This window comes from Triticum aestivum, chromosome 6A (genome assembly GCF_018294505.1).
Source record: "Triticum aestivum cultivar Chinese Spring chromosome 6A, IWGSC CS RefSeq v2.1, whole genome shotgun sequence".
Classification (NCBI taxonomy): domain Eukaryota; kingdom Viridiplantae; phylum Streptophyta; class Magnoliopsida; order Poales; family Poaceae; genus Triticum; species Triticum aestivum.
Genome location: NC_057809.1, coordinates 565,073,514 through 565,100,394, shown reverse-complemented (window position 1 = coordinate 565,100,394; position 26,881 = coordinate 565,073,514). Strand labels below are relative to the sequence as shown.

The 26,881-nt window shown below is 52.8% G+C and overlaps 1 protein-coding gene across 1 annotated transcript; it reads right to left on the bottom strand.

Annotated features, from left to right (window-relative positions):
* Positions 1-20,586: 20,586 nt before the first annotated feature.
* Positions 20,587-21,488, bottom strand: LOC123131051 (auxin-responsive protein SAUR32). The gene has a single exon (XM_044550819.1). It carries the CDS (start codon positions 21,330-21,332, stop codon positions 20,955-20,957), a length of 378 nt encoding a protein of 125 aa, XP_044406754.1. The 5' UTR covers positions 21,333-21,488; the 3' UTR covers positions 20,587-20,954.
* Positions 21,489-26,881: the final 5,393 nt, after the last annotated feature.

Here is a 26,881-nt window from a genome sequence, read left to right as displayed (position 1 = left end):
AGGAAATCACTGTGCCATTGATCGACAGGCCTCGCGTCCAACTATTTCCCTGCCGATCTCCCGTCACCGAAAAGCGCCGGAAAGCCCCTTCACCAGCTCCGAGTTTCAAAGGAAATCACTGTGCCATTGATAGACAGGCCACGGCACGCCACTAACACTTGCGTCCCGTACCAGTCTGGTTTCGACTTCGACGTCGATGTGTCTAACGCAGCCTCACTGGTCACTTGACACGACGACGCAAGAGGCCACGGTAGAAGTATGTTCCGTTTCGTTTCTCGGTTCCTAGCTAGGGCTGGGCTAGCACACCTAGTGAGAGCAGCACTGGCCACAACTTGCACCGTACGCACGTCCCCGTCTCACGTCTGACGATGCTGGCCTAACCTTGTACAGTGACAACTGATACCAGGCTAATAGCTCGGTTCAATCACATTTCCCTTCGCTAGAGTACAGAAGAAGTCCCACCCAATATTCTTTGCCGGCTACGAGTGTACACTAGAGTACATCTCTAGCAAGTGCTGGCAAATGCGCGCTTCCGCTGCCGAGATTGCGACGAGCCGTCCAATGGCGACTCGTTACGCCGGCGAGGGCTCCCAAATTCCGATCTCCACTCTGCCTATAAACAAGTGTATCGCGGCCCGTTCGCGCGGTCACCTCACTCGCTGCTTTCCCGCTTTGTGCACTCGCATTGCTTCGTTTTCCATAAACTGGTTTTCTTTATCACCGTCTAAAAGCGTATGCTTTCTTATCGTTTTGAGTTTTGAGTTCTGACGCATCTCACAAAATGATCCAGAGTAATATTTGTATGCATTTTATGTTGCGTTATGAGTTCTGAGTTGTGTGACGTGCGACGTGCGTTAGAATTTTTTCTCCCCATGATAATGTCATTTGTAGATTGCAAAGGAAAGCAAGTTAATTTTAAGCCAAAGTCCTATGATCACGATCTGTAAACTAAGCATGAGAGTTCCCGGAAAAAAAACCAAGCATGAGAGAATTGTTCGGTTAATTGGAGAAAAATCAAGCGAAAGGTAATATTCCCTCCGTTTGGAAATATTTGTCGGAGAAATGAATATATCTTAGGCGTATTTTAGTTTTAGATACATTCATTTCTCTGACAAATATTTCCATATGGAGGGATTATAAGATTACAACTTGCCCAAATTGGCCACTGTGAAACATAACAAGTATAGTTCGGATGTTGCCTCGCAAAAGAAAAAACAAGGCACTTTGAAGACAAGCATCATCGTCATCGTCATCACACACCATCCTTGATCTAGTGGCTGACTTCTACTTCACCGTAGGCGACCACTCGCGAAGTGATCACCGCAATGTGGCACGAGGCCCACTTTAATCCATGCCAATAGTTGCCTACACAAGAGCCAGTGACTCGGCAATCTTGATTTGAATGGTGAGCTTCTTAGGGAGTGTATGTAGTATCCGGTCGACCAGTACCCCAACAACATGACCGCCCATCACCTGGACGACACTATCGTAACACGACTTCACAGCTACGAACGGAAAATGAACGCAAAGACCTCCTCAACACGTTAGAATACAGACTACCAAGACCTCGTTGCGGTGACCATCCCCATGATCATGATTTTATGAGATTTTGCAAGTCCGCACATAAAATATAGCATGTACAGAGTACATGGTCGTTATTATTACTTGAATTTCTAGAATTTTCATCATTAAAAAAACTATGTCGAAACTACACGAGTGCATCTACACTCTCTCATGAATAAACAAAGTAAAAAAATGTGTATTTTCTTCCGAGTGAAACATCACTATCTCCGTGGTCCTTGATACTTCGATAGAGACCGGCCAGTGGCCATTACCTATCTCTTATACTAGTAGTAGTTAACTAAAGGTACAATAAGACACTCGGATTAAAGCGTAAAACAGGGCAAAAGCGCGGAGGCGGGCGAGGGAGGGGGGGGGGGGGTTAAAACAGTAATGCTAGAGCTACAGGCTTGTTTTACCAGGTTTATCGTACAAACTGATGTGGAGCAAACTGATTAGTTTAGGATTAGCAGCAGGGCCCCCACCCCCTGAAATTAGGAAGCACTACCGGAACAGGGCCATACCCCGACGGCCAGAACAATGCCGACGGCCCCCGTCGGCTTCTCCGGAGATATGCCGACAGCCTGGTTCTGGCCGTCGGCGTACAAAGGCCGTCGGGCTACGCAGAGATAAGCCGACGGCACCCGTCGGCATAGAACGGCCGTCAGCCTAGCTACATATACGCCGACAGCTACCGTCGGCTTACGAAGGCCGTCGGCATACACGTGGGGCCCGGCCACCCCCTGGCAAACGGCGTCAGAGCTATGCCGACGGCCTAGATGGGGGGCCGTCGGCATAGGTCCGCAGGCCACGTCATTGATCCAGGCCGCACCATGCAGAGGCTATGCCGACGGCTGCCGTCGGCATATCTGCCACGTCAGTGATCCGCGGCACGCTGGTCGGATCTATGCCGACGGCTAGGCCGTCGGCATAGTTAGATTTTTTTCCGTACATATTTTTTAATGCTTTTTTGTGTATTATTATATCAACTAACATGTAGCATGTTAAATATAAACATACATATGAATATATATGTAGTTTGTATTTTTTTCATATATTATGAATATATATATATATAGTTTGTATTTTTTCGAGCACGTTAATAATGTGCGGTCATGTTCTTTTAAATATAGATCCTTATATTTTATTAAAATCAAAAACAGCTATGCCGACAGAAGTTTTGTGGCAGTTGCAAACGCCCGACACCCGTCTCCAGAGAGTGACCCCCCTCACATCCGCGGTGTGCCCCCCTCATGGACGGCGCCGCCGCCGGCACCTGGAGGGGGGAAACGGACGCGTCGGGTCTACACGGAGTGGATGTAGCTGTGGTTTTTGCCCGGATGTTGCTCCCGGGTGTCCCTCTGGGCCGACCTAACACAACCGGGTGGAGAGGTCCACTGGTCAAAGCCCGTCCGTGGGAAGTCAGAAGGCTAGATCTCGTGGTCAACCGCTCCAGGGTTAGGCGGGACGGGGGCCCTGGGGGTAGCAATGCCACCGGAGCGTCGTAGCGGGCCCTCATACATGCGGGGTGGTGTTGTGGCATGTCCGAAGAGGCGGCACGCGTCTCCGGGGCGTGCCCCCCCCCTCACGGACGCCGCCGCCGCCGGCACCTGGAGGGGGGAAACGGACGCGTCGGGTCTACACGGAGTGGATGTAGCTGTGGGTTTGGCCCGGATCGATGTTGCTCCAAAGTGTTCCTCTGGGCCGACCTAACACAACCGGGTGGAGAGGTCCACTGGTCAAAGCCCGTCCGTGCAAAGTCAAAGGGCTAGATCCCGTGGTCAAACGCTACAGGGTTAGCCGGGACGGGGGCCCTGGGGGGTAGCAATGCCACCGGAGCGTCGTACCGGGCCCTCATACATGCGGGGTGGTGTTGTGGCATGTCCGAAGAGGCGGCACGCGTCTCCGGGTTGTGGCCCCCCTCACGGACGGCAATGAAACGGTAGTAGACGTTCTGCGGTAACGATGCAGCGTGAATATTATTAAATACTTGGAGCGCGATAAAATCATGAGTTTTTTACACAACGTGGGCACATGTGCTATAGGACTGATGGTAATTTTTCATAATTTTTTGTGATGGAGAAGTATCTGAACACTTCCCTCTACGCGGATTGCTCTTCGCACGTCTACGACTGTGGCCGGCGGCCTCCGGGGGCTAGCATACCGTCAAATCTTGCGTAGGCGGCCTCTCACAAATCTGGAAGTGTTGAGGCGGTTGCAAACGCCCAGCACGCGTCTCCGGGGTGTGCCCCCCCCCTCACGGACGCCGCCGCCGCCGGCACCTGGAGGGGGGAAACGGACGCGTCGGGTCTACACGGAGTGGATGTAGCTGTGGGTTTGGCCCGGATGTTGCTCCAAAGTGTTCCTCTGGGCCGACCTAACACAACCGGGTGGAGAGGTCCACTGGTCAAAGCCCGTCCGTGCAAAGTCAAAGGGCTAGATCCCGTGGTCAAACGCTACAGGGTTAGCCGGGACGGGGGCCCTGGGGGGTAGCAATGCCACCGGAGCGTCGTACCGGGCCCTCATACATGCGGGGTGGTGTTGTGGCATGTCCGAAGAGGCGGCACGCGTCTCCGGGTTGTGGCCCCCCTCACGGACGGCAATGAAACGGTAGTAGACGTTCTGCGGTAACGATGCAGCGTGAATATTATTAAATACTTGGAGCGCGATAAAATCATGAGTTTTTTACACAACGTGGGCACATGTGCTATAGGACTGATGGTAATTTTTCATAATTTTTTGTGATGGAGAAGTATCTGAACACTTCCCTCTACGCGGATTGCTCTTCGCACGTCTACGACTGTGGCCGGCGGCCTCCGGGGGCTAGCATACCGTCAAATCTTGCGTAGGCGGCCTCTCACAAATCTGGAAGTGTTGAGGCGGTTGCAAACGCCCAGCACGCGTCTCCGGGGTGTGCCCCCCCCCTCACGGACGCCGCCGCCGCCGGCACCTGGAGGGGGGAAACGGACGCGTCGGGTCTACACGGAGTGGATGTAGCTGTGGGTTTGGCCCGGATGTTGCTCCAAAGTGTTCCTCTGGGCCGACCTAACACAACCGGGTGGAGAGGTCCACTGGTCAAAGCCCGTCCGTGCAAAGTCAAAGGGCTAGATCCCGTGGTCAAACGCTACAGGGTTAGCCGGGACGGGGGCCCTGGGGGGTAGCAATGCCACCGGAGCGTCGTACCGGGCCCTCATACATGCGGGGTGGTGTTGTGGCATGTCCGAAGAGGCGGCACGCGTCTCCGGGTTGTGGCCCCCCTCACGGACGGCAATGAAACGGTAGTAGACGTTCTGCGGTAACGATGCAGCGTGAATATTATTAAATACTTGGAGCGCGATAAAATCATGAGTTTTTTACACAACGTGGGCACATGTGCTATAGGACTGATGGTAATTTTTCATAATTTTTTGTGATGGAGAAGTATCTGAACACTTCCCTCTACGCGGATTGCTCTTCGCACGTCTACGACTGTGGCCGGCGGCCTCCGGGGGCTAGCATACCGTCAAATCTTGCGTAGGCGGCCTCTCACAAATCTGGAAGTGTTGAGGCGGTTGCAAACGCCCAGCACGCGTCTCCGGGGTGTGCCCCCCCCCTCACGGACGCCGCCGCCGCCGGCACCTGGAGGGGGGAAACGGACGCGTCGGGTCTACACGGAGTGGATGTAGCTGTGGGTTTGGCCCGGATGTTGCTCCAAAGTGTTCCTCTGGGCCGACCTAACACAACCGGGTGGAGAGGTCCACTGGTCAAAGCCCGTCCGTGCAAAGTCAAAGGGCTAGATCCCGTGGTCAAACGCTACAGGGTTAGCCGGGACGGGGGCCCTGGGGGGTAGCAATGCCACCGGAGCGTCGTACCGGGCCCTCATACATGCGGGGTGGTGTTGTGGCATGTCCGAAGAGGCGGCACGCGTCTCCGGGTTGTGGCCCCCCTCACGGACGGCAATGAAACGGTAGTAGACGTTCTGCGGTAACGATGCAGCGTGAATATTATTAAATACTTGGAGCGCGATAAAATCATGAGTTTTTTACACAACGTGGGCACATGTGCTATAGGACTGATGGTAATTTTTCATAATTTTTTGTGATGGAGAAGTATCTGAACACTTCCCTCTACGCGGATTGCTCTTCGCACGTCTACGACTGTGGCCGGCGGCCTCCGGGGGCTAGCATACCGTCAAATCTTGCGTAGGCGGCCTCTCACAAATCTGGAAGTGTTGAGGCGGTTGCAAACGCCCAGCACGCGTCTCCGGGGTGTGCCCCCCCCCTCACGGACGCCGCCGCCGCCGGCACCTGGAGGGGGGAAACGGACGCGTCGGGTCTACACGGAGTGGATGTAGCTGTGGGTTTGGCCCGGATGTTGCTCCAAAGTGTTCCTCTGGGCCGACCTAACACAACCGGGTGGAGAGGTCCACTGGTCAAAGCCCGTCCGTGCAAAGTCAAAGGGCTAGATCCCGTGGTCAAACGCTACAGGGTTAGCCGGGACGGGGGCCCTGGGGGGTAGCAATGCCACCGGAGCGTCGTACCGGGCCCTCATACATGCGGGGTGGTGTTGTGGCATGTCCGAAGAGGCGGCACGCGTCTCCGGGTTGTGGCCCCCCTCACGGACGGCAATGAAACGGTAGTAGACGTTCTGCGGTAACGATGCAGCGTGAATATTATTAAATACTTGGAGCGCGATAAAATCATGAGTTTTTTACACAACGTGGGCACATGTGCTATAGGACTGATGGTAATTTTTCATAATTTTTTGTGATGGAGAAGTATCTGAACACTTCCCTCTACGCGGATTGCTCTTCGCACGTCTACGACTGTGGCCGGCGGCCTCCGGGGGCTAGCATACCGTCAAATCTTGCGTAGGCGGCCTCTCACAAATCTGGAAGTGTTGAGGCGGTTGCAAACGCCCAGCACGCGTCTCCGGGGTGTGCCCCCCCCCCTCACGGACGCCGCCGCCGCCGGCACCTGGAGGGGGGAAACGGACGCGTCGGGTCTACACGGAGTGGATGTAGCTGTGGGTTTGGCCCGGATGTTGCTCCAAAGTGTTCCTCTGGGCCGACCTAACACAACCGGGTGGAGAGGTCCACTGGTCAAAGCCCGTCCGTGCAAAGTCAAAGGGCTAGATCCCGTGGTCAAACGCTACAGGGTTAGCCGGGACGGGGGCCCTGGGGGGTAGCAATGCCACCGGAGCGTCGTACCGGGCCCTCATACATGCGGGGTGGTGTTGTGGCATGTCCGAAGAGGCGGCACGCGTCTCCGGGTTGTGGCCCCCCTCACGGACGGCAATGAAACGGTAGTAGACGTTCTGCGGTAACGATGCAGCGTGAATATTATTAAATACTTGGAGCGCGATAAAATCATGAGTTTTTTACACAACGTGGGCACATGTGCTATAGGACTGATGGTAATTTTTCATAATTTTTTGTGATGGAGAAGTATCTGAACACTTCCCTCTACGCGGATTGCTCTTCGCACGTCTACGACTGTGGCCGGCGGCCTCCGGGGGCTAGCATACCGTCAAATCTTGCGTAGGCGGCCTCTCACAAATCTGGAAGTGTTGAGGCGGTTGCAAACGCCCAGCACGCGTCTCCGGGGTGTGCCCCCCCCCTCACGGACGCCGCCGCCGCCGGCACCTGGAGGGGGGAAACGGACGCGTCGGGTCTACACGGAGTGGATGTAGCTGTGGGTTTGGCCCGGATGTTGCTCCAAAGTGTTCCTCTGGGCCGACCTAACACAACCGGGTGGAGAGGTCCACTGGTCAAAGCCCGTCCGTGCAAAGTCAAAGGGCTAGATCCCGTGGTCAAACGCTACAGGGTTAGCCGGGACGGGGGCCCTGGGGGGTAGCAATGCCACCGGAGCGTCGTACCGGGCCCTCATACATGCGGGGTGGTGTTGTGGCATGTCCGAAGAGGCGGCACGCGTCTCCGGGTTGTGGCCCCCCTCACGGACGGCAATGAAACGGTAGTAGACGTTCTGCGGTAACGATGCAGCGTGAATATTATTAAATACTTGGAGCGCGATAAAATCATGAGTTTTTTACACAACGTGGGCACATGTGCTATAGGACTGATGGTAATTTTTCATAATTTTTTGTGATGGAGAAGTATCTGAACACTTCCCTCTACGCGGATTGCTCTTCGCACGTCTACGACTGTGGCCGGCGGCCTCCGGGGGCTAGCATACCGTCAAATCTTGCGTAGGCGGCCTCTCACAAATCTGGAAGTGTTGAGGCGGTTGCAAACGCCCAGCACGCGTCTCCGGGGTGTGCCCCCCCCCTCACGGACGCCGCCGCCGCCGGCACCTGGAGGGGGGAAACGGACGCGTCGGGTCTACACGGAGTGGATGTAGCTGTGGGTTTGGCCCGGATGTTGCTCCAAAGTGTTCCTCTGGGCCGACCTAACACAACCGGGTGGAGAGGTCCACTGGTCAAAGCCCGTCCGTGCAAAGTCAAAGGGCTAGATCCCGTGGTCAAACGCTACAGGGTTAGCCGGGACGGGGGCCCTGGGGGGTAGCAATGCCACCGGAGCGTCGTACCGGGCCCTCATACATGCGGGGTGGTGTTGTGGCATGTCCGAAGAGGCGGCACGCGTCTCCGGGTTGTGGCCCCCCTCACGGACGGCAATGAAACGGTAGTAGACGTTCTGCGGTAACGATGCAGCGTGAATATTATTAAATACTTGGAGCGCGATAAAATCATGAGTTTTTTACACAACGTGGGCACATGTGCTATAGGACTGATGGTAATTTTTCATAATTTTTTGTGATGGAGAAGTATCTGAACACTTCCCTCTACGCGGATTGCTCTTCGCACGTCTACGACTGTGGCCGGCGGCCTCCGGGGGCTAGCATACCGTCAAATCTTGCGTAGGCGGCCTCTCACAAATCTGGAAGTGTTGAGGCGGTTGCAAACGCCCAGCACGCGTCTCCGGGGTGTGCCCCCCCCCTCACGGACGCCGCCGCCGCCGGCACCTGGAGGGGGGAAACGGACGCGTCGGGTCTACACGGAGTGGATGTAGCTGTGGGTTTGGCCCGGATGTTGCTCCAAAGTGTTCCTCTGGGCCGACCTAACACAACCGGGTGGAGAGGTCCACTGGTCAAAGCCCGTCCGTGCAAAGTCAAAGGGCTAGATCCCGTGGTCAAACGCTACAGGGTTAGCCGGGACGGGGGCCCTGGGGGGTAGCAATGCCACCGGAGCGTCGTACCGGGCCCTCATACATGCGGGGTGGTGTTGTGGCATGTCCGAAGAGGCGGCACGCGTCTCCGGGTTGTGGCCCCCCTCACGGACGGCAATGAAACGGTAGTAGACGTTCTGCGGTAACGATGCAGCGTGAATATTATTAAATACTTGGAGCGCGATAAAATCATGAGTTTTTTACACAACGTGGGCACATGTGCTATAGGACTGATGGTAATTTTTCATAATTTTTTGTGATGGAGAAGTATCTGAACACTTCCCTCTACGCGGATTGCTCTTCGCACGTCTACGACTGTGGCCGGCGGCCTCCGGGGGCTAGCATACCGTCAAATCTTGCGTAGGCGGCCTCTCACAAATCTGGAAGTGTTGAGGCGGTTGCAAACGCCCAGCACGCGTCTCCGGGGTGTGCCCCCCCCCTCACGGACGCCGCCGCCGCCGGCACCTGGAGGGGGGAAACGGACGCGTCGGGTCTACACGGAGTGGATGTAGCTGTGGGTTTGGCCCGGATGTTGCTCCAAAGTGTTCCTCTGGGCCGACCTAACACAACCGGGTGGAGAGGTCCACTGGTCAAAGCCCGTCCGTGCAAAGTCAAAGGGCTAGATCCCGTGGTCAAACGCTACAGGGTTAGCCGGGACGGGGGCCCTGGGGGGTAGCAATGCCACCGGAGCGTCGTACCGGGCCCTCATACATGCGGGGTGGTGTTGTGGCATGTCCGAAGAGGCGGCACGCGTCTCCGGGTTGTGGCCCCCCTCACGGACGGCAATGAAACGGTAGTAGACGTTCTGCGGTAACGATGCAGCGTGAATATTATTAAATACTTGGAGCGCGATAAAATCATGAGTTTTTTACACAACGTGGGCACATGTGCTATAGGACTGATGGTAATTTTTCATAATTTTTTGTGATGGAGAAGTATCTGAACACTTCCCTCTACGCGGATTGCTCTTCGCACGTCTACGACTGTGGCCGGCGGCCTCCGGGGGCTAGCATACCGTCAAATCTTGCGTAGGCGGCCTCTCACAAATCTGGAAGTGTTGAGGCGGTTGCAAACGCCCAGCACGCGTCTCCGGGGTGTGCCCCCCCCCTCACGGACGCCGCCGCCGCCGGCACCTGGAGGGGGGAAACGGACGCGTCGGGTCTACACGGAGTGGATGTAGCTGTGGGTTTGGCCCGGATGTTGCTCCAAAGTGTTCCTCTGGGCCGACCTAACACAACCGGGTGGAGAGGTCCACTGGTCAAAGCCCGTCCGTGCAAAGTCAAAGGGCTAGATCCCGTGGTCAAACGCTACAGGGTTAGCCGGGACGGGGGCCCTGGGGGGTAGCAATGCCACCGGAGCGTCGTACCGGGCCCTCATACATGCGGGGTGGTGTTGTGGCATGTCCGAAGAGGCGGCACGCGTCTCCGGGTTGTGGCCCCCCTCACGGACGGCAATGAAACGGTAGTAGACGTTCTGCGGTAACGATGCAGCGTGAATATTATTAAATACTTGGAGCGCGATAAAATCATGAGTTTTTTACACAACGTGGGCACATGTGCTATAGGACTGATGGTAATTTTTCATAATTTTTTGTGATGGAGAAGTATCTGAACACTTCCCTCTACGCGGATTGCTCTTCGCACGTCTACGACTGTGGCCGGCGGCCTCCGGGGGCTAGCATACCGTCAAATCTTGCGTAGGCGGCCTCTCACAAATCTGGAAGTGTTGAGGCGGTTGCAAACGCCCAGCACGCGTCTCCGGGGTGTGCCCCCCCCCTCACGGACGCCGCCGCCGCCGGCACCTGGAGGGGGGAAACGGACGCGTCGGGTCTACACGGAGTGGATGTAGCTGTGGGTTTGGCCCGGATGTTGCTCCAAAGTGTTCCTCTGGGCCGACCTAACACAACCGGGTGGAGAGGTCCACTGGTCAAAGCCCGTCCGTGCAAAGTCAAAGGGCTAGATCCCGTGGTCAAACGCTACAGGGTTAGCCGGGACGGGGGCCCTGGGGGGTAGCAATGCCACCGGAGCGTCGTACCGGGCCCTCATACATGCGGGGTGGTGTTGTGGCATGTCCGAAGAGGCGGCACGCGTCTCCGGGTTGTGGCCCCCCTCACGGACGGCAATGAAACGGTAGTAGACGTTCTGCGGTAACGATGCAGCGTGAATATTATTAAATACTTGGAGCGCGATAAAATCATGAGTTTTTTACACAACGTGGGCACATGTGCTATAGGACTGATGGTAATTTTTCATAATTTTTTGTGATGGAGAAGTATCTGAACACTTCCCTCTACGCGGATTGCTCTTCGCACGTCTACGACTGTGGCCGGCGGCCTCCGGGGGCTAGCATACCGTCAAATCTTGCGTAGGCGGCCTCTCACAAATCTGGAAGTGTTGAGGCGGTTGCAAACGCCCAGCACGCGTCTCCGGGGTGTGCCCCCCCCCTCACGGACGCCGCCGCCGGCGGCACCTGGAGGGGGGAAACGGACGCGTCGGGTCTACACGGAGTGGATGTAGCTGTGGGTTTGGCCCGGATGTTGCTCCAAAGTGTTCCTCTGGGCCGACCTAACACAACCGGGTGGAGAGGTCCACTGGTCAAAGCCCGTCCGTGCAAAGTCAAAGGGCTAGATCCCGTGGTCAAACGCTACAGGGTTAGCCGGGACGGGGGCCCTGGGGGGGTAGCAATGCCACCGGAGCGTCGTACCGGGCCCTCATACATGTGGGGTGGTGTTGTGGCATGTCCGAAGAGGCGGCACGCGTCTCCGGGTTGTGGCCCCCCCTCACGAACGCGTCGGGTTTACACGGAGGGGATGTAGCTGTGGGTTTGGCCCGGATGTTGCTCCCGGGTGTCCCTATGGGCTGACCTAACACAACCGGGTGGAGAGGTCCACTGGTGAAATCCCGTCCGTGAGAAGTCAAAAGGCTAGATCCCATGGTCAAACGCTACAGGGTTAGGCGGGACGGGGGCCCTGGGGGGTAGCAATGCCACCGGAGCGTCGTACCGGGCCCTCATACATGCGGGGTGGTGTTGTGGCATGTCCGAAGAGGCGGCACACGTCTCCGGTGCGTGGCCCCCCTCACGGACGGCGCCGCCGCCGGCACCTGGAGGGGGGAAATGGATGCGTCGGGTCTACACGGAGTGGATGTAGCTGTGGGTTTGGCCCGGATGTTGCTCCCGGGTGTCCCTATGGGCTGACCTAACACAACCGGGTGGAGAGGTCCACTGGTCAAATCCCGTCCGTGCAAAGTCAAAGGGCTAGATCCGATGGTCAAACGCTACAGGGTTAGGCGGGACGGGGGCCCTGGGGGGTAGCAATGCCACCGGAGCGTCGTACCGGGCCCTCATACATGCGGGGTGGTGTTGTGGCATGTCCGAAGAGGCGGCACGCGTCTCCGGTGCGTGGCCCCCCTCACGGACGGCAATGACACGGTTAATAATATTTGAAGACAGTTAATAATATTTGAAGACAGTTAATGCCACGTGGCGCCTTCACCTCCCCTCTGTGTATAGAAATATAACTGATGACTATAAAAACATCAAAAATTTATATGAAATAAAAAAACAGAAGGAAGAAAAAATATAAGCTATTAAAATCATTAAAAAAATATGCCTACGGCTAAGCCGTCGGCATAGCTGCCACGTGGCGACCTCAGCTATGCCGACGGCTTAGCCGTCGGCATAGGGTGGCCTTATCCACCCACCAGCGCGCAGCAGCCTGCAGCCACTCGTTCTTTGCCACCCCGACGACGACCTGCGCCGCCGCCGCACCCCACGACCTGCGCCGCCGCGCCCCCCCCACCCCGACCTGCACCGCCGCGCCCCCCCCCACCCCGACCTGCCGCCGCCGCCGCACGGCCCTCCCCCGACCCCAACATCGCCCCGGCCTCCCCCGACCGCGCGACCCTCCCACCCCGTCGCTGTCTCCACCCGCCGTCGCCCCGGCCTCCCCCGGCTGCGCTGCGCCGCCACGGCCTCCCCCGACCCCAACACCGCCCCGGCCTCCCCCGACCGCGCGCAGGCCGCCGCTCCTGCCGGCCCGCATGCCCGGCCCTCCCGTCCCCGGCCGCCCCTACCTTGGCCCTCCACCACCGCCCCCTGCTCGCCGCTGCCCCGGCCGCCCCTGCCTCACCGTCCCCGGCCGCCCCGGTGAGGTTTTTTTCCCATTATTTTGCATTTGTTTTGCATTTTTTTACTGCTTGTTATATGATAGATGCATGTTGTATGGATGAATGGATGGATTGATGTATATTGGTTAGTTATAGCTTTGGTCAACTTAGTGATGTTGTCAAATGTTGTCAAACTTGAAGAACAAAATTGGCATATTTGAGATGTTGTCAAATAGCTATAGTTTCATTTTGTGATGTTGACAAAATTGGTATCTGATGAGTAGTTATTTTATCATGATGATCTTGCTAAAAAAATTGAAGAACAAAATTTGACACTTGATGAAAATTAGGATTTGAAGTATCATGATGATCTAAAACCTTGACTAGATGTCATTAGCAATATGATTTTTTTTCATAGTTTGAAGTGTCAATGCTTTATGTGATGTGGTGCCGTCAAAATTTACAGGCTTTGTGGTATTCATCTCCCTGGAGCCTTCGTCGTCTGGGTTTGGTCTGTGATCCTGCCGCTGCTCGACTACTTCTTCTACAGCGGAGGGTGAGCTACGAATCCACCTTCACCTCCTAGCCTCTTTTAACTAGATTGAATTTTCACATCAAGTCGCGTAACCTAGGTCTCCCGTCCGAAAGGGTTGCATCGATAAATATGCATTCAATTGCATATTTATCACCGCAGCTCTTTCGGATTGTCCAGCGCTTTCCACGGACAGCCCGAGGATGTGTAGATTGGGTACGTTGTTCATGCTCTACCCCGTTCCGAGACAGGATTTCGGCGGCGCCTCCCTGTTGTTCTCCGGATGCACATTCTCTCGGCATTTTGCCGAGACGTGTATTTGGAGAACAGCGGGGAGGTGCTGCCGAAATTTTGTCTCGGAATGGGGTAGAGCATGGACCGTACTCAATCTACACATTCTCGGGTGGGATTAGGACCCATCTTTACCTATTAGAGATGTAGGTGGATTACTCGTCAACCTTGTAAAAAATAAAATATTGATGTTGGTAATTAAAATGAATCCTTAATTTTGTTGTGTGGCTTCCAATAAAGCAGAAATGGCAGATAATCAGTGGATGTATAGTGGGTTTTTCCGTCGGAATCAAGTAACAACAGAGTGGGTCGAGAAAACTGATGTGTTTTTGAAAGAGATATTCCGTAGTCCAATGAGGATGGTGCCAGAATGCCCGTGTGCCAGATGTAAGAGATGTATCCGCAGAGATAAGAGTGAGATGACTAAGCACCTTCGCACGCATGGATTTATGCCCAACTTTAATATGCCGATAAACTTTGCCCAGCGGGACCGTGGTAGAGAGGATGTGATACGACAACGCATCGCTGGTTATGAGGACGATGGGGTTAGAGATATGCTAGATGATGTCTTTGCTGCACAGCCGACACCTCCGTCACATTCAGCGAATGAATCGGAGGAGCCGGAGGAAACCGCAAAGGCCTTCCTGGAAATCTTGGCCTCGTCAAAGAAACCTCTCTATGAGGGTGCCAAGCTGTCTGTGCTGGATGCCATCTCGCAACTGATGGCAGTGAAGGCTGAGTACAGCTGTAGCCGAGGTTGCTTCGAAGCATTTCTGGGAGTATGGGCTAACAGCCTGCCCGAGGGCCATGAACTGCCAAAAACCATGTACGGTACGAAGAAAATCATGAAGGCGCTCTCCATGGACTATGAGAAAATACATGTTTGTCCAAAGAATTGCCTTTTGTTTAGACATGAGTATGCGGATGACAACTACTATGAGGTAATACCTTTGTACCATTCTTTTAGTCAATTCGTTATGTTCACTTTGCCTAGTTCTTATACCGCTTTTCTTATTGTAGTCGATTCGTTGAGGAAGAATGGACAGGAATGCTGCCTCCTACTGAAGCGGAGGCACTTGCTCTTCTTCGAAAGGGTGCTGATGGAAGGAAAAATTTCGTTGCGTGGTTCATGGAGAAAGTAATTTTTCACACTTTCAATTAAACTCATGCACCCTATAATTTCAATTAAACTCATGCACCCTATAATTTCAATTGAACTTGTAGGGAAATGATCCGACCGAATCAATGGATGAAGAATTGAGATGGGTTTCCATGGGTTTTGACCCTGTCGTCATGACATGCGAAAAGTATGATGTGAATGGGTATCGCTTCCATACAGAGGGGCACCAGAACAGTCGGCCTGATCCCAAAACCATAAATACCAGAGTCTTCACTGAAGGAGATAATAAAATAGATTACTACGGAAGGGTAGGAAAAATATACGAGCTTACATTCAAACTTGGCCGCGAACACCTAAGTCTCACTGTGTTCAAATGCCGATGGTTCGACCCCAAAAAGGGCCTGAGACATACGCCTTCTATTGGTTTAGTTGAAGTTAAACCATCAACCGTCTATGCCGGAGCTGATCTCTTTATCGCCGCTACCCAGGCCACACAAGTATATTATCTGCCTTACCCATGCCAGAAAGAGTACCTAAAGGGTTGGGAAGTTGTGTTCAAGGTGTCGCCGCATGGTAAGCTACCAGACCCGAACGATGATGATTACTACAACATAAACCCCATGACATACGAGGGAGTGTTCTATCAAGAGGAACATGATGACGTGGTCCGAAACAACGAGGATGATGACTTGGGTTATGTTGACCTGGACCCAAACGACGACGACGCAAGGATTGATGGTGAGGCAGTTGTGAATCGAAGAGACATAATTATGCTTGAAAAGTTAAATGAAGACGCTGATGATGAGGAAGAGCCTCCACCTCTGTCAGACAACGAAGAAGATATGCGTGATAGTGATGATGAGACCGCTCCACAAATAGATTACAATAGTGATGATTCATATGGGTTCTAGAAAATGTAAGTTCTTTTAATGATCATTACAATAGTATGCTTAATATGCACTTCTGGTATTAATGTTTTTCCTGTATGCTTGTTTAATTGATATCCTTACTAATTGTTTATTCTCTTCTCAATGCAGGTTTGCTAATCATGGGCAAGTCCAGTGGTGCCAGTTTCCTCAGTAAACTCAAAGGATGACTTACTCGGAGTGGACGAGCCCACAAGGTTCCCTCCCGACTACGCGAGGATGGCACCTCACAGGGAGGTGGAGGGGTCGGGGGAGGAGACCCTAGAGGAGGAGGCGGTGGGGGGAGAGCCCCTAGAGGAGGAGGAGGTGGGGGGAGAGGCACTCGGGGCAAAAAACTCCAGGCCATGTCCGAAATAGGAGGGTCTTCTTCGATGCCCTCCCATACAGAGGCACCTTCTGAGTCTGAGGAGGAGGAGTATGTTCCTGATGGCGAGGAGGAGGAGGCCGAGGAGGAGGGTGAGGAGGAGGAGGCCGAGGAGGAGGGTGAGGAGGAGGGCGAGGAGGGTGGAGGGGAGGTTGATCCCGAGTTGTGGGGTGACTTGCCACCGGGTGCTCCGCAGGGGTGGCTGCGTGGTAATGCCGGACTACCTACACCACCTTCTATCGAGGAGCACAAGTGGATCATTGAACCTGTGGGGACAGAGTAAGTGCCTCTCAATCATATTTTCAACACATGACAATATTTTCTTATTGTACACATGGCAATCATTTGATTCTTTTGGAGAAACTGGATCCTTCGCGGAAATGGCCGTAAACCGAACGGCCTTATCACTGTCCTGTTGAAGCACTTTTGGTCTGGCCTATTCTGCCCGCGGCCAGACAGGGACCCGCAACTGCGGGTTTTGGCCACGAGTTGGGCCCACTACGAGGCTTGCAGCAACGCGGAGTACGGGACAGCCGCTAAGGCCGTGATCACCAAATTTTGGGTAAGTTCTCTTCTTAATCACTTGTCTTCAGTTTCGTTCATAGTTTATCATTGGATCACTCAACTCATGCCTTGTTTGCTTCTGGTTTATGCAGCAACTCTATAGAGTTCTTGACGAGCACAAGGCCAGAGCCGACGTGGTCTTGCTTGCGGCTGCGAAGAAGATAGCTCGTCAGTTGCAGTACGAGGTGCGCTGGGTTGCCGTCTCGCAGTACTACCACTACTACCTGCACCAAAAGATGACCAAAAGTCAAGCGCAGAAGCAGCGACTTACCTTGAACAGGGAGCAGTTCATGATGGTAACTATTACTAACTTTTCATTGTTTCAAGCAGTCAACTCTATGTTTCGTGCTCACATGTCATGCTTCCAAAATTTGCATAGGTTGTTCCTCGTTGGTGCTATGGAAGGCATGACGGATGGGCGAGTTTGGTGGATAGGTGGCTCGGCGCCGATGCAGAGTTTGCTGCCAAGAGCATCAAGGGCCGGGCTAACCGTGGAGCCGACGGGACACACGGCCAAGGAAACAGGAACCACTGGAGCTTCAAGGCCATGAAGGTATATCTATGTGCATGATGCATTTTTGTTCTTCTTTACCGTCATGTTCTTATGTATGGCTAACTTCTATTTGACGTTGTAGGAGGACAAGTTGAAGAGGCCGCTCTCAGACATGGAGTCGTGGAAGCTGGCCCGCGAGCGGAGTCGTCGCAAGGAGGGCGAGAGCCAGTACTACGGCAAGACCGAGGAGCACCTGGGGTCTTACATTCATCACTATCAGGAGTTGCATCCGGATGTTCCTGTTGCCGAGGTCGCCCAGTCTCAGATCGACGACACGGCGGTGGTGGCCATCCAGGGGAAGAAGAATGGCCGGTATCCGTGTTTCGACGGCTTGATCACTCCTTCGATCTCGTACACACAGCTTCGGGCTAGCAACCCGAGCCAGTTAGAGAGTACGGGGCGTTCACAGACTCCTTTAGCCCGCCAGCATGCTGTAAGTACTTCCTCTTTATCTTTTTCTATCTAGCATTCTCAGTTTATTTTCAGCATTGCTCACTTAGAAACAATCTAAATTATGTAGGCATATAAGGAGTTTGTCGAGCATAGGAATCTCGAGGTGCGGGAGTACTTGAAACGAGTGAAGGCAAACGATGATTACAACCGTCAGATGATGACGGTTAGTTCTGCCCTCTTAAAACCAAGCTAAATTTTTGCACTTTCATTCCTTCTGATCTTCTAGTTTGCTTGTTTAACTAACATTCAGGCTATGTTGGCGGCTTGGAGTAACGGCACGGGTCCACCACAAATGGGACCCCCACCACCACCTGCGGGAGAACCCCCACACGTGCCCACGTTCGATGAATGGGTGGCACTAGGCAGTGATGGTCCGGTTAGTACATTTGCCTAACTACTGACAAACTAGTTCTCGTTCATTCAACACTATCATATCATATTTACTGTTAGAATCTTTTCTGAAACATGTAGGGGACCGGTGGGTCGACTCCTGCTCCGTCGACCCCAGTCACTCCGATCTGGCAGAGTGGTGGTTTGGTGGGTGGTGGTTTGGCGGAGGTGGTGGTTTTGGTGGAGGTGGTGGTTTTGGCGGAGGTGGTGGTTTTGGTGGAGGTGGTGGTTTTGGCGGAGGTGGTGGTTTTGGCGGAGGTGGTCTTGCTTGATGATTCCGTGCATGTGGCCGTCGTGCCATGCCTTTCATATTCCTACTTTTATGATGTTTCATGTCTTGCACAACTTTTATGTTCATGAACTTGAGTCGGTGATGATCTTTAGATGATGTGATGAACTTGAGTATGTTTAGATGATGATGGTGAACTTGAGTATGTTTAGATGATGAACTGTCATATTTCTGCATAATTTCATATTGTTCTGTTTTGAAATGCTGTCAAATGAATTGGAAAAGAGAAAAAACAGGGAAAATAATAATAAAAAAAACTATGCCGACGGCAAAGCCGTCGGCATATATAAGCCCAGGAGTCACCAGGGCTCGCCACGTGGCGGATCTATGCCGACGGCTTTGCCGTAGGCATAGGTGAAAATCTATGCCGACGGCAAAGCCGTAGGCATACCTCTGCTGCCAGGAGTAACCAGAAGAAGACACGTGGCAGGGCTATGCCTACGGCAAAGCCGTCGGCATAGATGGACTTGCATGATTCGTCCTCGTTTTTTACGGCGCCGTCCGTTGCCGTCAGACGAAAAAGACTGCCGACGGCTATACTATGCCGACGGCTGACGCCAGGCCGTCGGCATAGGCCCCTATGCCGACGGCTTTACTATGCCGACGGTCTGACAAGACTACGCTGACGGTATCTACGCCGACGGGTCTATGCCAACGGCAGCCGTAGGCATAGACCTATGCCGACGGCCCTTGGCCGTAGGCATAGACCGCGAGTCCGGTAGTGAAGGGACGAGCGAATTAGCGAGAGGGGGTCCGTAACAGACGCGTAAAACACCTGTACGTCTAGGATTATTGGGGTTAAAAGATTGGAGACGACGACTGGACGTTCGTCAGTTAACGAGCTCCGCACTAGGTTTTTTTGTCCCTTGCTTTAATTACTGGGAAAATTGAAACTAAGCAGCTCAACTACGCACGGACGTACAGAATACAGAAACGGACGGACTAAAACGACCTTCTTTGGTTCATACCTTTGCCTGCAACTAGGCTGGCGAATGGTATATACGGCGTTTTGTACCAGTTTGACCGTGCGGCGGTGTGATCACTTAAATAATAGTTATGTGCGCCGGCGACTTTGCTTTTTTTTTTTTGAGACTTCGGCAACGAAAACTCTTGCGTGCTATCGACCGATCGTCTGCCTGCTTCCTTGTGGCCTGGGCTACCAATTAATTAACAGAAGCTTAATCAGTATTATCATTATTTTAACCGAGAATCAGAGGCTTGGGCCTATCACACCGTTTAGTACTATACTAGTCGTGTTTATTTTAGCAGAAAAAATGCAACTTTTTTTATAAAGAGAAAAATTGCACTTACCTTATGTAATTATGTAGAATCGCCTAGCACGTCAAGCAACATACTCCCTCCGTCCCAAAATTCTTGTCTTAATTTAAGACAAGAATTTTGGGATGAAGGAAGTAATAAGTTACAGGACCCCACATGTCAAAGAGCATTATGTTAAGTTTATACCGAATCAAAAATGGTGATGCACGACCGCACGCATGCGTAATTGTCATATGTACTGGCTAGTTGCTGCATGGCCTGTATCCATCCACTACGTTGCAAATGGGTTAATTCAATGTCGTTTAAAACAAGTAAAAGTGTAACCCGTCGCACAAAAAAGCAGAGAAGAATTAGGTGAATGAAACCTGTACTTTCAAAAGTGTTTTGTGCCGCTGAAACTGTACTACTACTCTCCGTCAAAAAATGACGGAGGTACGTACGCAGGCGTGCATGGTGTGGTACGCGTGTGTATCATGCGTTGCGATGGCCTGGCTTTGCATCAGGAAAGCCAAGTAGGGTCTTCGAATAATAATCCAGAAAGCAAGAAAGGGATAGCTAGAGGTAGATATGGAGGATGTGCTGGGGATCAGGCCGCCTGAAGCGAGTGCTGCCTGTTCCCACCTCTTTCCTCACCTCCTCCTCTCAGACTCGATGCTGATCAAGTGATGATCGAACCCCCACCCCTGAACGACACGACGTGAATCCACCAGCGGAAAGAAACGCGGCACCCGAAATTCCCCAAGGACCCCATGCATGCTTCATCATGATTAATTGGAATATATGATTGCTTTCATGAAAGGATTGAGGCAACACAAGATCATATGTACGCCTATCGAGCTCGAAGCCTGTCTGCCATACAGTAATCCTGATCTTGCTTCATCGCCGTTTCGACATTAGCACTGCTGAACTGTGTGTTCCATTTTGAACTTGATCTTGTTCAGTTTTGGGCTCGAAGTTTGCAGAAAGATATGGAAGCAAGTCAAGCGGAACAAGTTGCGTATGTATACGGGGCTGTATATATATGACGACTGTGTTCGAATTCAACTGTTAATTATACATCGGTGGTCTGTTAATTAACCAATCTAGTAGTAGTATACATGCACATGGGCAAGAATCAGAAGAGAAAGAAAGCCGTACAAAAACCAAAATCATAAGCAATATGGATCCCAGACTAATCACCTAGTGTGACTGCCTCTCATACCTCTCCGTATCTGGTATCTCTCTCCCTGTCTATGTACGTGTACGTGTACATGTGTGACTGTCGTCTCCGGCAGGTGGCAGAAACACGATGAACTCCTCCCGCTCGCGCGCTCCGGTGCTCAACAGACGAAAGCCGGCCGGCCGGGGCTCGATGTTGGATAATCGATCAGGAGGTGACCTTGGCGCGGGTGCACGGGGCGAAGGAGTAGCCGTGCTGCTGCTGGTGGTGGCCGCCGGCTTGCACGTGCACGCGGTGCGACGACGAGGAGTGCGAGTGCGCCGTCTCCCGGTCGACGAGCGCGCGCAGGCGGAGGAACTCGTCGACGGAGCAGGGCAGCCAGAGCGGGCCGGCCGAGCTGTAGCCATACGTGTCCCGGGCCGTCTCCAGCAGCCGCTGGAACAGCGGGTGGTAGAGGTAGGCGATGGGGATGACGAACCGCCGGAACCCGTCGCCCTGCTCCGCCTCCGCCTGGGCCTGGCCGACCCGCACGGCCAGCCACCCCTTCTTCACCTTCCCCCTCTTCTCCGCCTGGTCCCCTTGCATGATGGTGGCAGCTCCCTCGCCGGCGGCCCGACTGCAGCCGCCCTCTCGCCGTCGCTGCCGCCGGGAAGCTACTTGCTGCTGGATAGCTGGCTAGAGGCCTAGAGCCGAGCGAGAGGTGTGCGTGTGTGGTCTGTGGTGCGGTGTGCTTCGCGGCACTCGCGGTGGTTTTTATAGGACTGCTTCTGCTTGGCTCGACCGGGCCGGGAGGAGATTAGGTTAGAAGATTAAGCCGCCGGTGCGTGGCGCACCCGTGCGCTGCCTGTACGTACGGCGTCCTTTTTGCTACGGAACCCGGCCGGCCTTGGGCCTTCGTGTCGGATGGATCGTGTGCGTCGCTGACAGGCCGGCCCGTCGGAATAATCGGGTTACGGTGTCGGGGTCGCTGGCCGTACCGGGCGATCGTCGCGTGCGCGTCAGGCCTCAGTTGCGGTGAGCGGGATAGCCGGATAGGTACGGCGGAGCAGTGAGAGTGGAAGGTGGAGGGATGGCTACGGTGAGGAGGGGGCACGCTGTCGCCGGGCCCGACCGACGGGGTGGTGCACAGGTCGTACGTACGTCGTCCTTTGGTCCCGGCGCGGCTGGCCCACGACGGCGGACTAGCCGTGTCAGGTGGACTTTTTTTCCGAGTGTGTTCCCGTACGCGACTGCTGCTCCAGGGCCACAAGAGATGTTGATGCATGGGGGCAATTAATTTGTCGGGCTCTCGTCTAGCTTCGCTCATCGCCGAATTGTTGGATCGTAGCTGTTGGAGTCACCCTCTGGGTTAAGTTCTGGTAGTTTTTGTTTGATTTGGTGACCCTCGTGGGCATGCTTCTAGCTGTTCCCGTTGAGGTCTCATGCATACATGGTTTATTTCTCGTTGGCATCGTGTCATCATGATGAGTAGGATGTACTATTTCCTTTTTGTCTAGCAGACATGCTACGTGTATAAACGTAGCTTGTTTCTACTACTATATTAAGAAAAGGAGGGTAGGGTAGGGACTGTTGTTTCTCAAGCCCATCATGATATCCTAAGTATGTTGTCATTTGAACAAGCGCAGGAAAACGTCATACTACCCCGACCCCCACGCCGCCCCGCTCTGCCGACACGGGGGTAGAAACCCTAGCGCCACCACCGTTCCTCACTGCTCCCTGCTCCCCCCCCCTCCACGGCCAGAGGGCATCCGCTGGGGAAGCCCGGTCTGGCCCTAAGGAAGGCGGCAGCGGGGCGCTTTCCCCTGCTGATGAGGCGCATAGTATAGGGCTACTACTCGGCGCGTCGAGGGGATCTCGAGCTTGTCGGTCTGCGCGCCCTGGATCCGCCCCGATGCACGCCCATGGGGGTGAGATGGAGCGGTTGGCCGCACCCTTGTTGCGATGTGGAGGTGTTGGGCGCGGTTAGTGCGGTGTGGAGGCTATGGCCAACAAAAACCAACATAAGAAGAGGCAAGATCACTGGATGCCTAACTCAGGTGGTGGTGCTGCTCTTGGTTTGATGTCATATGTTAATGTTGTTTGCGTTGGGTATGGAGAGCCTAGGCACCATATGGATAAGTGCACTAAACCAAAAGCTTATTTCATCTGCAAGATGGTGAATCACAGGTGGAGAGTTGTCGCACTAGAAAGAAACCTCACATTGTTGCTAGGTATTGTGGTAGTGTTACTAGAGATCTAGGGTTTTACCATCTCGACATGCCTGATGTTAATGCTCAACACCTAGGATCACTGAAGAACATTGGAATAGTGTATACTGAATATGGCAAGATTAATACACATGAATTAGCTAAACAGTTCTAGGACATTTACAAAAAGATTGGCCCTCGCACATAAATGCACTTGATGACAGGACCTTCCTAGTTAAGTTCTCACATGAGATTACAATAGAGTATGTGGTTGGCTATCCTTGTTTTGGTTTGACTAAGGGGAGTGTGTTTGTTAATTTAGAGGTCTGGAAAGGTGGTGTTGATGTTATTGCCTCAGTGCAAGAGGTCTAGATTAAGATTAGGAAAATGAACCCAAAATGGTGTGACTAGACCATCATTGGTCTGATCACATCTGTTTTTCGTGTTCCTTGACATATTGATTGGCATCACAATTTCCAAAGTTTCTAGAAGACTATCAGGGTGAAGATTACTTGCCAGGATTACGCCAAGGTTCCTGAGGATAAAGTGTTTGGAATAGATGGAGAGTTGTCAAGGTCCTGGTTGACGTTGAGCGTCCAAGTGATGTAACTAAACTACCTGCTATTGAGGATCCTACTGAGGCTGTTAGACAAGAAACTATGGATATGTATGGGATTTCTGATAGAAACAACAACAATATGGCTAAAGATGATAGGTTCGGTAGAAGCTCTATGAAGAGATTCAATCAAGGTGATGGTTAACATGTCTATGAGAACATCAACTCAACTAGACATGTGGTTATGGACTTCTACAACAAATACTCGATGACTATGTTGGGCCTGAGATTCTACTTCTCTATTAAAAGGCCAGGTGCCCGAATCTCTACAGAATGCAAGGAGAGATCCTATTACAGTAGATCACCCAAAATAAAGAATGATGCTTTAACCTGCTTGGAGAAATGGAGATGGTGAGGAAGATGTACAATTTGTTTATGAAAATGGCCAGGATAGTAGAGACAGGATAATGCTGAAGATGACCAAGACACTAATGCTCAAGGCGATGCTGCTGTTGTAGCCCATGTTTCTATTCATCCTTGAGAAAGGTCGATTTGAAGAGCATTTCCTCCAATTACCGCAGTTGCAGGTAAGAGGTGGGGCCCTATACAAGCAACGAGACAAAGTAGTGGGATTCAGTTCATTGGAACAACTATTATGCAAAGGGCTCATGAGATCAAACAAATTCAGAATCATGCGAAGCCTAAGAACATGACAGGTAATATCAACAAATCTTTTGTTTGTCTTTAACAATACTTCCTTTGAGTCAATACCTAGTAAAAAAGGTCTGGACGGTGACAGTCAATTTATTACCCGCATTCTGGCTATTCCACCCGATTTAAATTTATATATTGGTACTTTGGATGAGAGGACTCAAAGAACCGCCAGTTATGTTGCAAAAGAGTTTCATTTTTTTGAATTTTTTACTATTTATTTGATTTTACTGCTCACCGGGTTTAGATGAGCCGGGCTCCGAATTGAATCATCGTGTTTTTCTTTATTTTTAAGGGCACCTTAGACTAGTCAATTATGCCCTTGTTTTTCCTCCCCACCAAGGATGTTCGTGGTAATTTGTAGGAGTATAAACACCCTATGGTCACTTGTAAATGATCTCGCATTTGAATGAAAAGTGTTCTCACTAAAGGTGGGACTGGTGGGACCGTGGGCTTCCACTTTAACAATAGGGCCGAGTGGATTCTCATCAAATGGAGCAATTGCTGCCAAAATTACACATGTATAAGAGGTAAAAGGTCGAATTCACTTTAAAAAGGGCCAGACAACTTATCTTACACGTAGAACCTTTTTTCTTGTGAAGTACCTTATTACTTGCAACCTCCATTACCGCGCCAAACTTTTTGCAACCCAAACTTGATCAATAAAAAACAGCTTTGCGAGATAATTAAGCATATTATTTACTTTGCCAATGTTGCTTGTCGTAAAACCACGAAGGTCGCCTTCGGTTTAGCTCCTGAAACTTCGTATAACATGGCGACAAGTTTCGGTTCCACTCAGAAGTTACTGTTACTGCAAAATTGTTTATGATATCCAATAACAAGCATACTTTTGTAATAAAGGTGCGCGAGTTACCTTTGATAGACGTTGAAATGTTCTTACGCGTGGAGATGCTAACTAAGGTTGGTGCTAAGCTTTCCAAGTCCTAACTAAACACGGTGTGTAATAATGAATAGATAAACGAACTGAACCCAACCAAATCTCGGCCTCTCAGCTCCAGTGATAGGAGGATTCGTTACCGCCTCCCAAAGTTTAAACTAACAGTTTGCCTAATTCACATCTACATGTTCTTTGAGAATGTCATATCTAAACTCTCACAAATACATAGCAAGAAGGAACAAAAAAATAGATCACAAATATAGTGAACATCAAATTAGATTTGAAATCATCTAGATGTGTCCTAAACAGACCAATTAATTAAAACTAAAACACGGCCGTTGTAGGCTCGAACAGCCAAACCCAGGGCCAAGGCCAGCGGCGCGCACTCGGGCGGCACTGGCATCGCACCTCCATCCGACGGCATAATGCCCCGACCACCAGCCCCCAGCGCAACTCACCGGGTCCCGGACGGTGCCCATCATCCATGGCCGATTCATGCGCGTTAACACCACGACGGGATAAGCTAGGCAGGCGCGGGTGATGGCGCTGCCACGTCACAGCAGAGATGGACGGCCATGGATGGACGCGGCGCGTGCGTGCGCCTACATCGCGGTCACCCTCGCGCGGCCGCGCAGACGCCCGACGCACGCGTACGAGATGTCGAGATGTGCTTGGTGCGCCCGCGCTTTGCTAGTTTTGCTCGCTTCTCTCCCGCTTCGGCCGGTGAAAACACTGGACCAGTCGATCGGTGCTGCGCGCCCGGACCCGTACGTACTACGGTGGATTGCTCTCCTCGATCCCGCGCCCGGGAGCAGGCCGGCATGGACATGGCCGCATGGAGCGGTCTGCGGTGCGCGCGCCGGGAAATGCAAATCACCAGAGGAATATTTGTTTGCTGCTTTGCAGGCTGGCAAGTGGGCAAGTGGCACTGGAGATTACGGACTACGGGTAGATATCAGGTGATACCACCTTTTACATGCTCCCATGATACAAATTTCGAAAAGTCATATTTAGATGTTTCAAAAAATTCTACAGCTCTAGACGGCACGTCCATCTCTCTCGCGCGCGATTGTGTCACCGCGCATCGATCTCCTCGGGTAACCAACGGATAAGAGTATCTATAGCCGGACCTCTAAAACCTGTCTCATACGCTTGGACGACCATCGGGTCACTGTCGTCATGATTTTTTGTTCTAGACGGGCCACTCAAATGGTCGTCAAATGCCCGGGCTGATCGGCACCCCATATCTAACTCAAATATGGGATAGATATAGGGGCGCCTAGATGCACCGGGAACGCCCGCTATGTCGGACCTGACCCACGCTGACCGACCCGACCCCACATAAATTCCTCCCCATCTGTACGCCGGACCAAACCTAGCCACTTCACTCCCTTCCCCTTCAATCCCCTCTGTCACTCAAGCTCGTCTCTGGCTCCTTCCGGCTGTCTCCGGCATAGCGGGCAGCGGATTTGAGTCCTTCAGCTTTAGATCCGTCGACCCCGAGCTCATCTCACGCGGCCTCAAGGAGGAGATGGTCGTCCGGCTTGCGCCCGTCGTGCCCGGGAGAAGGCCCGTGCACGGCTGCTCTCGAACTCCATCCGTCGGGAATACATTGCGTCCGTCCAAATGGCGCATGTATCCTACACTAGGCCAGTCGTAGCTGCCTCGCCGGAGGCCGTGCGGCCCTTCTAGCGACCGAACGTGCTGGCAGATGTGCAACCCCTCCGTTGGCACACAGATATTCGGGACGCACCATCGTCCCATAAGGCCATTGGACGTCGTG